This window comes from Hydra vulgaris, chromosome 02 (genome assembly GCF_038396675.1).
Source record: "Hydra vulgaris chromosome 02, alternate assembly HydraT2T_AEP".
Lineage (NCBI taxonomy): Eukaryota > Metazoa > Cnidaria > Hydrozoa > Anthoathecata > Hydridae > Hydra > Hydra vulgaris.
This window is the reverse complement of record NC_088921.1, coordinates 42,990,001-43,003,798: the sequence shown is the minus strand read 5'-3', so window position 1 is coordinate 43,003,798 and position 13,798 is coordinate 42,990,001. Positions and strand designations below refer to the sequence as shown.

Here is a 13,798-nt window from a genome sequence, read left to right as displayed (position 1 = left end):
AAGTACTATTTTTTATTATTAAGTATTATTAGGTATTTATCAATTTAAATGAATTTAGGCAATTTTTATATACTAGATTTTGATGCTCAAAAGACCCATGATATCAAAAAAATTTTTTTTACACATTCTATATTTATTGAACTTTCAGAAAACATAAGGATTTTGATCTGCAAGTATATAAATTTCCTTAAGTGGATAACAGGGCACAGTCCCCCTTTTTTTTTAGTGGAATATTCCAATTGATTTTTCTTTACCCTTATTTTTCGCATTTCTGTAGTGCCGATACACGCGCATGTTAAAATCGTTTCTAGGACCTAAGACATTGGGAGTGGGTGGGGTTCAGATCAATTTTGCGGAATTTTGCTACAGATTTTTCACTACTATCCAGACAAACTGAAGCTCTGAAATTTCAGCAGTGTAATCCTGATTAACAAGTGTTTAAAATTGTTTCCAGGACAGAGAACCAAAGAATCAATGAGGCCTGGGCACCCAGGGCTGTGCCCCACTTTTGAAAAAAAATTTTTCCCGACTATATTACTTTATACTTGTTCCATTTGGTTTTTGATCATTGTATATTAAATGATCTTTTTTATAATATTTAAAAAAAGTTCATACGTTTATAAGAATTTAAATTTGCAAGTATACAGGTTAAAAACAGTAATCCATCTAAAATAATGATTTTGACAGAATTTTATGTTTTATAATCTTAAACTTTTGAAATTGAAAAAAGTTGATACTTTTTAATGGTAAAATGTTAACAGCAAGTTAATTAACTAATTTCCTACAGTAAAAAAAATATCACCTTTTAAAATCATTATTTTAACTGATACTTAATTCTTGAATGTTAACATCGAGTTGTTTGCTTAAATAAGAACTATTAACAGTAACATTAAAAAAAATTTTACATTCAAAAAAAGATAAAAGAAATCATTCACTGTTTAGTTTTCCATTACCATAGTGTTTAAGTTACTTTATTTATATTAATTACTATTGGTTTCTCATTTTTAATTTAATCTGAAATGCAACTTAGTAGTTAGCTTTACAGTAAGAATGGATTCATGTGATTTTGCAAAACTGTCATATAATGATACTTGTCATTAACTAATTTATTGTAAAAGACTGATTTAATGAGATTTGATTGTTTAGAGATGCCAGAGAATTAGTTTAGATAATTAATTTAGAGTTCTGGAAATACATGATAAAATTTTAACAGTCTGCCATCATCATGAAAAGATTTAAAAAAGTAGAGCAATACCTGTAGCTAGGAGCTATCATCAATTTAACCCAGAATCTATAGAATCTATTGAACGAACAAGTGTCTATATAAGAGACAGTTTTTTTAATGGTATTTAAAGTTCTTAAACTAATCAGCAAAATAACATTGATATATTGAAATTTGATGAGATTATTCTGTGTAAATACTGTGTTTATACATTTTATTGGATTGGTATGATAAATGAAGTTTTTATTGGATTGGTATGATAAATGAAGTTTTTATTGAATTGGTATGATAAATGAAGTATTAATATCTTTTCATGATGATGACAGATGACACTTTATTTTTTTTGTATTTTATTTTGTAAATAATTAAATAAAACAGAACAAGTATAAACCAAAAAATTTGTTAAAGACAACATTTTTTAAGTTATCTTTACTTTGTTAAAATCAAATTATTTTAAGAATAAATAAGTGGGGCATGGCTCCTGGTGCCCTGTTATTTTTTAATGAAAAAGATGCATCCCATATATCAAAAAAAAAAAAAAAAAAAAGTGCATTTTTTAGATCTGAAAATAAAGTATACTTTTTAGGTTTGAAAATAAAAAAGTGCACTTTTTAGATCTAAAGATGAAAAAACAAAAAAAATTCTTTAAGCTGAAAAAACTTTTTCATAAAAGCTAAAATAAGGAAAAAAGTCTTTGGAACTGTAAATTAAATTCTTCAGGGCTTTGGAGTCAACGTCTAAAAATTAGCTTCGACTTTGTTAAAATTTCTGTCTCCATATTTTTTGTTATATTACAGAAACTTAAGAACAATTCAAACTTTATTAATCATCCGTTAAAATAAATACTAAAATATCAGGTTTGAATGAGGAACAAAGATTGCTTCATATAAACTTATGCAAATAAAATAGCCTTTCTACTCTTGCTTGTGAGACAAGCATAAAAGTGACTTCTCTGCGAATTTCTTGTAATTATTTTGGATATTCTTCAATTCTATCAAAAACTGATTTCACTTTTAAATGTTTTTAAATTTCATCTAAAACTTAAGAGTTGTCCATGAGTTTTGTATTAAAGGTATCTTTATCTATAAAATAAAATTCGGTCACACTTCTTTTATTTTATTATCAAGCTCTTTTTTAAACTCTATCAGAATTATCTCCATTAGAATTTACTTAAAATTGAACAAAGTGCTGTAGATGTTTCAGCTGTATTTCTTATTTATTGAATTAAATTTTTTATGCTACTACTTTTAACCTCTTTTTTACTTCTACCTCATAAACTACCTGGTTCTTTTCTTAAACTGCAGCTAGAAATATATTATTATCAAGAAATATTTCCTCTTGCTTCTGCATTTACTGCAAACACTAAATGTCTGCAATCAATCCAAACAAGATTAAGATCAAGACTGCATTATAGTAAAGTGTGTATATCAATGTTCAAAGAAGTACATACATCAGTGTGTAAATCAATGTTGAAAGAAGTAATCTTGAACACTAGATCTAACTTTAGATAGAACATTCATTAAATGCTGGCAAATATTTGCCTATCGAAGCCGAAGCTGATTAGCTTTGCCTGGAAAATTTTTGCTATTTAAAAGCAAAAAAACTTTGTTATTTAAAAGCAAAAAATTAATTAAGTTATTTAAAAGCTAAAAATAAAAAAAGTTCTTAGAGCCTAAAAAACTTCTTTGCTTAAATAAGAAAAAAGTGGACTTCTTAAAGCTAAAAAAACTTCTTTACTTAAAGATAAAAATGAAGCAGGTTTACTTATTTTATGGATGAAAATTAAAAAAACATCTTAAAAATTTTTTTTATTAAACTTCTTTAAGTTATGACTACAAACAAAACAAAAACTAATTTGAACAATAGAAAAAAAAAAATACAATATGGACTGTATTTTAAAAACATACTTCACTAGGATGTGCGCTTGAGTGTATGGCAAAAAGTCCAGCATCAGCATATGAATGATTGAATGCAGCAGAAGAAAACATCCAATGTTTACGATTAAGCACATTTGTATATAGTCGTGAATACATACCTTTACCTGGACCTCCTGCAGAAAAAGAACCTCCACCACCTAATAAAGTATTAAGAACAGCAAAAGAGAACATATCTTTATCTGCATAATTTGCACCTTCAAATGCTATAGCAACATGAACTAATTCTGGTAGTTGTGTAATTCCCGGTTGAAGTCGTGGTTCTGGCCGATGATCCTGAAAAAAATTGATTTCTAGATAAACTTTGTTTGATTACCTAAAATTAAATTAATTTTTTTTGAACACAGACTATACAAATGCTAGATTAGGGGTGTTTCATTCCCAAAAAAGTTTTTTGTGTAATGTGGTAAGTAATAGGCAAAAAAAATCTGTAAATTTTTCAAAATATCATCTAGATGTTGCTATTTTGAAAAAATGGCCTATTTTACACTTTTTTCAACTTTAAATTCAATTAACTTGAAAAATAACTTCATGCTGTTACTTGGTGTATATATTAAAGATTATCAGATGAACAATTGGCCAGATTTTCAGAAAAATTGGTTAATGTCTAGAGGTCACCATATTAAAAATATTTTTAACTACAAAACCTTTTATTTTTTAAAATTCTAATCAAAATGTATTAAAATTCAATCAGGCTTTTTTTAATTTTTCTTAAAAATATTTATTAATTAAAAAATAATACTTATATAAAATATATTATAAAGTATTAACAAGTTTTGATTTCAAAAAAGATGGATTTTGCTTTCTGCGTTGTTCAATAACTTGTAAAATAAATTGATGTTGTACTTCATCTTCCGCACACTATCATCATTACCGTGTCCCAATTAAAAAGTAAAAATAGGTTGAAGAATTTAATGTCGGAAATTTTGACTTGCCAAATAAAATCTTTTCGGTCTTGGGGAAGAAAATTTTATTTTCGCCATCATTTTTCTGATGAAATCAGACAGTTTTTCATTAAATAAAAATAAAATAACAAGGTCTTTGGTTAAATACCAAAGGTGTTGGTTAATCAATAAAAACACAGCAGTTTCGATATATGAATCCTCTTCTTGATAACAGTTTGTTGCAATAAAAATATAAAGTCATCAACTGTAGTGAATACAGAAATTCTTGAGCAGTTTTATTTTCATTGAATAAAAAAGACTAATAAACTTAGCCATGTGGTGGATCATAATTTGCTCATTATTGAACGTAATTAATTTATCAGGCAAGAGTTCCATTTTTAAAATATATGTGCCATAAATCTCACATTGTGAATTGCACCTGGTTTTGTGAATTTTGAATAATTTGGTGCTATTTCGTGAGAAGTTGTGGGAAATCGTTATATGTACTTTTTATGTATTTTCATTTTTTTAAATTTGGTGTACAAATAAGAGAATATGGGAAGCTGTTCTATAAAACTTCCTTCAAAGAAGAAGGCTTCTATGTGGTAGATTTAAAAAGAAAAGGAGGCCTGCTAAGAATCCGGCAAGTCTTCTGCAATTGAGAGTGGACAAAAATAATATCAGCAAACAAAAATGCCAGGATATTATTTAAAGTGGCAATGGCAGGCTTGGACAGAAATGGGGTGCAACCGCATGCTGTAACTGACCACGCTTATTATTATTTTTTTGCAATTTGACCACAGTTGCTTTAATGTTTTAACAATTTAAATGCAATAAAAAAATCGTTACGTTATGAATAATTTTTAATCGTTGATCTTTTCTAAAGTTTTTATTTTACGTGGCCGTAAATAAAATAAAAAAATTAATTATACTGATCATTTAAAATAAACTCATTTTATTATGTAAATTAAATGTTATATTTATATATTTTTAGTAGGCATATATTTTTTATGATAAATTTAAACACTTGAAACTATTTTTTTATGTCTTTCAAAAAATCTTTTAAAAGATAATTTTTTAAAGTTACTTTAAATTGTGAATATGTTAAATTAAAATCTTCCCATTGCAATGAAATGATTTAATTGCATTAGTTATTTGTTTCTATTTTTACAAAAAATCTTTAAATTTTTTTTTTTAAACTTGACTTACTAATGAAATGATTAAAAATTGCTATTTTAAAAAGACTATTATTAAAACTATTATTATATTTATAACACTATTATTAAAATTTTTTTTTTTTTTGCAACTTTTTGAAAAAAATGTTAATAGAATTTTAAAATATTTTATTTTTTTCTTTTTAATAATTTAATTTCAGTTTTCAATAACTTGGATAAAATTTGTTTATTTATTAAACAATCATTAGAAGTCATTTGTAAAAGTGTTTTGGGTAACTTAAAAACTTTAAAATGATTTAAAAATAGTTTTAAAGTAACTTATTTCAAACGCAATTAAAAAATGTAACAAGAAATAATTTTTGCTTTGAGTTTTATTCTAAAGCTTATATATTTTCTTTTTTCTTTAATTTTAAAAAATTATTTTTTCCAAGTTTAAGTTTAGCTAAGCATTTTTTTTTTCATTGTGTTTCTGAAATATTTAAATTATCAAAACATTTAAACAGTCGTAGTCAAATTGTCAACAAGAAAATCATTTGTGTGGTCATCAATAGCATTTGATTGCACATCATTCCTGTCCAAGCCGGAATGGGTTCCTATAAAATTTAAGACTATTATATTATATCAAGGCAGTTCTTTTTAAAGATGATACTTTAATATCACTTTTCTCACATCAATTTTTATGCCAATAAAGTAATAAAGTAGTGATTAAAATTTGACTCATTTTTTTAACTTCATACAAACATAAACTGGAATTAAAAACCTTAGTGAGAACCAAGATAAGTTAACTCCATACAAACATAAACTGGAAATAAAATTTATTAGAGCAAGGAAGACTTACCCATGCTTTCAATAATATTTTTTCACAAAACTTATTAATTATATATAGCGTATTATGAATTGTACATTATGTATGAATATTTATTATGAGTTGTACATAATGTATAAATCTTTATTTCTTAAACCATATATTAAGAAAGTTATGAGAGAATAAGTGGAAGAAAATCTTTATTTTGTTCGAATTGTAAAATTATATTTTTGGAGTTTTGGGGAAAATTTTGTTCGAACTGTACAATTGTATTTTTGGAGAAAAGTTGGCTCTTAAGTACATATATACATATATATGTATATATATATATATATATATATATATATATATATATATATATATATATATATATATATATATATATATATATATATATATATATATATATATATATATATATATATATATATAAAAGAAAAGATAGAATACCTTTAAAATGCCTCCTGTATACTGTGCAATAGAGCGATCTGGATCAATTCTGTGCTTTATCATAGGGGCATTATCTACAAAAAACTTGTTACAATATTTAACTAGCTCCTCATGATTAACATTAACTCCAGATATAGTGATTCTTTCTGGTCGGTAATAGCGATTCATATAGTCTTTTAATACGCACGATGAAAGCTTTGAAATACTATTTTGTGGACATAACTTTGGCAAACCCAAAGTGTTTCCGTTAAAAGCAGCCTGTTAAAAAATTGTTTAAAATATTATTTTTAAAATATCATTATAATAACACACATACACGCAAATAACTTAGTGTACTTAGCTATGATAAAAAAACAAAACAGATAACAAAAGAAAAGTTTAAAACACAGAAGACCATTCATATAAAATCTTCAGAATAAATAAAAGAGTGTATAAAATTTCCAAAAATCTTTTTTCTAAAGATTAAAAAAATTAAAAATTATGTCAATATTGAAATCTATATGTAGTGTTACTTGTAATGAGAAAAATGATTTTTTATTTATGTGTTTATTTTTGAGAATAAAAGAACAATTACAGATTTAAAATTTTGAATGACAAGTCTCACACAATTAGATTATGGTTGGTGGAACAAGAGATTATAGCTCAATGCTGTGCCAGAGGTTTAAACAGAACACAAGCATACATATATAGTAAATTACAGGTGAGCTAATACAAAAACTCTATAAAAAAATATACACTACACAAGCCTTTCCAGGAAGCGCGTGGGGGTAGCACGCCTTGTTCGTCCACGTTTGAAGTAACTTTTTTAGACAACTTGACCACATTTTTATATAATAAGCGTTTTAAGAATTTGCGGCAAAATAAAGCCATATGAAACTAGAGAGCAAAAAGAAACAACAATACTCAAAGAAAGGAAACAAAGACTATACGGAATAAAAAATCTAAATATAATAAGCTAAAAAAAATTAAATTTAAGAAAAAAATGTTGTCAATAAAATAATACCAAAATATTCTATTGTTTTTGTTTTCTCACTCCACTACCATAATTGATACAAGTCGAGGAAAAAAGCAGATAAGAACACAAAAATATAAGCATTTTTTGATATACAATTTTTTCGCGAATTTTTACAGTCAGTATATTAAGGAAATTATTTATTATTTGCGCTAGAAACATTGACAATTTTTAAATTTGTTTTTCAAATGTTTTTGCTTAACTTTACTGTTTTTATCAATGGACAGGAGAGCAAGAAAACTAATTGCTATTTATTAGCAAAAAAAAATTATTTTTTAAACAAGTTTTTCATGTAAAAAATAAAAAGCTATTAATATTTTTATTTAAGTATAAAATATTTAGTTGTATTCACTACCCCATTGAAATAATCTGCACTTTTTTTGGATTATCCACATTTTGAAATGCCTAGAGACTTTAACAATGTTTGTTTAATAATATTTTTTGTCAAATATTCTATATTTTTATATTTTCGAGTCTAGAGACTTTAACAATGTTTGTTTAATAATAATCCTCTGTCAAATATTCTATATTACAAATATACATACATCCAATAATTTATCATTGTTAACACAAAATTTTTAAAGATTTCAGTTAAAACCCATAAAAAAAAAAAAAAAAAAAAAGAAAAAGAAAAATACTGTCACACAATAAATATATTTTACCAATTTTGTAGAAATCCTGTAAGTAATAAAAAATAAATTAGAGTTTCATTAGAGCAAGAAATGGATACTATGAAGTAACTATTACTTATTCTTAAAACAAAGTAATTTTTTAATGAACCATTTAATATCTTCTAATATTTTTTATTGTTTGCTAGGATTATCCTTTATTAACCCTTCTACTATTGTATTATAATTAATTAAATAATCCAATACAATTCAATTACATAATCCAATACAATTCAATCATGTAATCAAATAAAATTCAATCATAAAATCAAGAACAGTTATATAAACAAAAACACTTCAATCATGTAATCAAATAAAATTAAATAATCAAATATAACTCAATCATATAACAAAATACAATTGAATTATACAATTAAATACATTTAATCATATAATCAAATACTTAAATAATCAAATACAGTTCAATCATATAATCAAAAAAAAAAAAATCATATAATCAAATACAATTAATCTCCTTATATTCTAATTTTTTCAGAAGATATTAAATTTTTTATTTAGAAATTTACTTTACTTTGAGAATAAGTATAAACTACTTTATTGTATCCATTATTTATATAAAATAATTTAAACATAACTAAACAAAAACCAAATAACAATCACTAAACAAAAAACTTTAAAAGTTGAAGTTGAATTGTAAAAGTTATATTCTTCATAATAAATATATATGTAATAAAATCCATACTACAAGAACATTACAATTGACCTCAATGCAAAACAATGTAACTCTATTTTTACAAATTGTTCAGGAGAATTAAAGAACAAATTAACTGTGAATGAAGGAAATAAGTATCATTCAGTAAAATCCTTAGTTAAATAGCATAAGGTGTGCTCTAATCTAAATTATTTTTGCATTAACTGTTACAGCTTCTTATAATTAGTAATATACTGATTAAATCTAAAATTGAACCAAAAGTGGAGTTACATAATTTTTGCACTAAGGCACAGTGGGTAAAAGTGTGCTATAATTAAAAAAAATTGTATTTAATGTAGGTTAAATGGTAATAGTTGTTTTCTTTACTTATAAATCTTTAATAAAATGATATTAAAGCCTGATAATGATAAAACTAATGTTTATACGACCTGTTGAAGAAGAAATTTTTTTTCCGATTAGTAAATTTTAAAACAAAAATTAATTAAAAATGTAAGTTGCTATACATAAATTGTAAATTGTTTTATGAATAAAAAACTATATGCGCTATTATTTTTTTTTATATTGATAGATTTATCTTTCTTTAAACAATAGAACTTTGCTGCAAGTTTTTTGTTTGTAAGTAAGAAATCTTATTTAACTTTAAAGTTGATGTGCTTTTGTATGTTTATTGAAATTTTTGTGCAAATTTTTACTTTCTTTAGTTAATAAAAAAACCTCGAAAATCCTCTAGTCTAAAAATACTTTAAAATCTTTATTAAGTATGATAATTTAAAATTGATTTGAGCCTCAGCAAAGTACCACCTTGCCTAAAAAACAACTTTTAGATAACAGAGTATAACTAAAATTTTGCCCACGACAAACAAATCTCAGGTAAATTGTGATTTCTTTTCTTGGCTAAAACTGTATTGGCTTTTTAAATAAAAATAAAACACATCATCTTTGAACAGTAATATCTCAAATTTATCATTTAAATGATTCTTAATAAGTGCATTTTTGAATTTATAGGTTAAAATGAAATATGTTGATATTTATAACTTCATGTTAGAAAAATGTTAGAAAGAATCTCTGACTATGGTGCTTTGAAAAATGTTATTAATGGTATGAATCTGGTGAACACTAACCATAAGCTGGAAACATTACTAATACATATGCGAAAGAAATGGCAAGACTGAAAAGGTAATCGTATTGTTTTGAAAAAAAACATGAGAAGTGACTACAGATAGAGATTGATGTTTTTACTGATTTGCCCGTAAAAAAGGATACACGTGGCAGGCCTTCAATTGAGAATTTCGATGACTGTTCAATTGGAACAAAGTACAGGCGTATTAACTCTCTACATTAAGGGCATTCATCTAATGAATTACTATTTGTAGCAAAAGTTGTGCTTAAAAAAGAGAATAAACTTGATGAGGTCCATTCTTTAATTAATACTTTTGACAATAGTGACAAACTATCCCGAACATCTCTAGCAATGAGGCTCTAGCTTTAATTTTAGATACAAATATGACAAAATATGGATATCAACTACATTGAAATATATCTATGAAAAAACTGTGAACTTTATCCTTCATACCCATTATAAAGGCAGCAAAATTATCTTGTTATCCAAATAAAATAGAGATAAACGATTATTATGGTAGAATCTCAATGCAAAATTTGCTGGACCACACTGCACAAAGACTGTGCCAAGTACAGAATGAAGTCATTGAAACAGTTGCTGGTGAAACAGCCTTTTTTGCTACTTTAAGACACAAGGCAGGATTTGATGGCTCCACTGGACAAAGTGTCTACAAGAAAACAGTGTCTTAAGATGGTATTCGAAACTTAAAAAAAGAAGATTCACTGTTTTTAACATGTGTTTGACTTGAGCACTTGACTTGAGCACTTGACTTGTGTTTGACTTGACCACTTGACTTAAGCACATGAAATCAATACTGAGAAGTTTACCATGATGTGCACAGAAAGGAGGCAAGCAATAAAATTTCAAGCAGTTTCGTGAGCATCATGCTCAAAAGCCTTCAAGATGAATGGCAAATGAGAATGTTTTGAAAAAATTTCTATGGTCACCTGATTCTACAGGGTGACCACAAAGTATCCGCACACGAGACGGTTTCATCTTGTGAAAATATAAGCATAAAAGCAATTATGTATTTTCTTATTTATTTGTTGTTTTTGGTTAATATTATGTCATAAACTTTATATACTTTACTTTATATACTTTGTAAACTATGTTCAATTGGTTTTTTTAGAATGGTGCGCGTTTCTCCTTTGTGCGGCAACTTTTCCTGATTTTATCAACTTTTCTCAATGGCCGCCATCGAGCCCCGATCTTAACCCGATGGATTTCTCAGTCTGGAGCGTCCTAGAAGGAAAGGCATGCCAAAAGCCGCATAAAAATATTGAAAGTTTAAAAAAATCACTACTGAAAGCTTGGGATTCTCTGGACCCTGCCTACTTGCTCGCCACCGTCGAAGCATTCCCGAGACGCCTACAGGCCTGTTATTTTGCTGATGGAGGAAAATTCGAATTCAATCTTTGAATCATAATTGTTATAGTTCAATAAATGTTTTAAAATAAAATTTGTGTTCCAAATACTTTCTACATGCTTTTTATTAAGCTCTTTATCTGTGCGGATACTTTGTGGTCACCCTGTATAATAGCATCATCGAGGCAAACTGGCAGTGTTTGAGTTATTAATGCCAGGAGATAAATTGTAAATTTATAAATCACATCATTTAAATATATGCAGACATTGATGGCATCCATGAAGTTGTAAATTGTGTATGAATTGAGTTGATAAGATTTGAAAGTATATTTTTTCATAAAATTGTGCTATCAAAAACAATATGCTGGTATTTTTAAATATGTATTACGTGTTTAAATTTAACTTGATAAGATGTGAAAAAAAAAAAAAAAAAAAAAAAGGTTTTTACATTCTTTTATTGAATTTTTTATTATTAAAAAAGTACAACTAAAATTTTTTTTCTTTTAATCAAAAATATATTTAGAAGCTCCAAATATATTATTTAAAAGCTAATTTAGTAATGTTTATTAATAAAATAATTTTGGCACAAAAATGGGCAATATGACCCACTGTGCGAGGTTGTTGATTAAGATAAGTAGACATAAAAGCTAAAGGAAAAATAATAAAGAAAAGGCTTCACAAAGTTTTATAAAACCTGGATTAACTTAAGTTTCTAGTGTATTATTCAACATCTTACACAACAATTTTAAGTATTGGATGCTATCTAGAAGTAGGACCATTACAAACAAAAAAAAACACATCACTTGATTCCCATAAAAATACTTAACATCTCATTTACAAATCATCATATACTGCTTGGAGATTTTATTAATGTACAGTGATACATGTCAAATATTATCTAAAGTACATATATCCTAATGAATAGCATGAAATAATTATTATCTATAGTAAATACATCCTAATGGATAGCATGAAGTTGTTCTCAAAACAAAGTAAATTTCTAAATAAATCAATCAAAATATTAGAATACTTAAAACCATGTTTTTCTTGTTTAAGTAGTTAGTGTGGGAAGAATATTGATAATCATAAACACAATATCCTGCAAATAAACAATAACAACAAAAAATTACTATAACTAAACCTATCAAAATGAGTGAAATGAACTTTTTTTAAGCATTTTATATACAAAAGGGCAAAAGTATTTTGTTTTTTTGCATTTATAGTTAGCACGCCTTTTTTATTCACTTTGGAAAAAATTATCATTAATAAATTATATTGCTGTGTACCTTTTTGTCACATTCTGATTCCAAACACTATTTATATCAACTCCTCCCTTAATTTTTACATGTTAAAACGTGAAGTGTTTCTTTATTTTAATACTCTCAAGGAATTGTCGAAATAAAGATCTTCAGTATGTAAAGCAACAGGAGATTTTCTACTACTCATGCTCAATCCATGAGAAAGCACAAAAACTTTTTAAGAGTTTTAAATTACCAGTGTTTAAATCAGTTTTAAATCAGTGTTTATAATCTATTTTAAACTATTGATAAAGATTGCTACATTTCTTGAAAACAATGTGGTAGTAGTAATTAAGAATTCACTTTATATGCATAAAAATCCTAGTTTGATCCCTGCCACAACAGTGCAGGGCTCAACTTCTATGAAGCTGCTTTTTTTTTTGTCAAGGCTCCTGTTTTGAAGTTCAACAATTAAAAAAAAAACTCTATTATCTGATATCTAAAGTAAAATGAAAGAGGAAAACTTTGATGAAAAAAAAATATGGAAGGTTTTTTTTATTACAGAAATAGAACTTTGAAAAAAAAACATGTTTTTTTTTGTAGACATAAGTTTAATAAGAATAATTCAATGAAATAATTTTTATTAATATTATACTATTGATTACACAGGGCTGCATTTGAAAAAAAAAAATTCTGTTCCTAGTGGTTTCTTATGTAATTCCTAATGAAACGACCTCCTAAACCCAAATATGACATTCATTTTGGTCTATCAGGTCAGGTTATTGAAATACAGTACACCTATTTTTTTTTTGAGAAAAACATAATTTTCAAGAAATCTCTCATTTTCATCCTATTAATGTAATACATTGCAATAGCTATTTGTGAACTGAAAAAAGGTTCTTTAAACTTATAAAAAAATTTTTCTAAACAATTGAATACTGTGAAGAAAAAATCTATTTCTCGAGGAAAAAAGTCCTCGAAGCCTTCCGTTTGTGAAGAGTTATTGGTTCGTCGCGTTTAAGACACCAACAATGGTCAACTAACTTATTTATGTCCCAACGCCCTTGATATCTGGTCTCCATTGTTTTTATATCGTGGTGGAATCTTTCGCCCTGTCCTTTAACAGAGTTCTAATTTTGGGTCTGTCAAATATACCTGCATGTAGCTTGGCATCACTGATCTGTGGGAACTTTTGCAATAGATATTTAAAAGCTTGGCCTTCTTTATTCAGTGTTTTTACAAAATTTTCATT

The 13,798-nt window shown here is 26.2% G+C and overlaps 1 protein-coding gene across 2 annotated transcripts in view; it reads right to left on the bottom strand.

The window, feature by feature from the left end:
• The window catches only part of LOC101240630 (mitochondrial-processing peptidase subunit alpha), an 85,274-nt gene that overhangs the window by 20,260 nt on the left and 51,216 nt on the right, over window positions 1-13,798 (bottom strand). For both annotated transcript variants that reach the window (XM_065790993.1, XM_065790992.1), the window contains exons 6-7: window positions 6,471-6,728; window positions 3,130-3,432 (exon numbers count right to left, since the gene is read on the bottom strand). In XM_065790993.1, coding sequence (XP_065647065.1) covers window positions 3,130-3,432; window positions 6,471-6,728 — 561 coding nt within the window. The remainder of the gene's footprint in view (window positions 1-3,129; window positions 3,433-6,470; window positions 6,729-13,798) is intronic.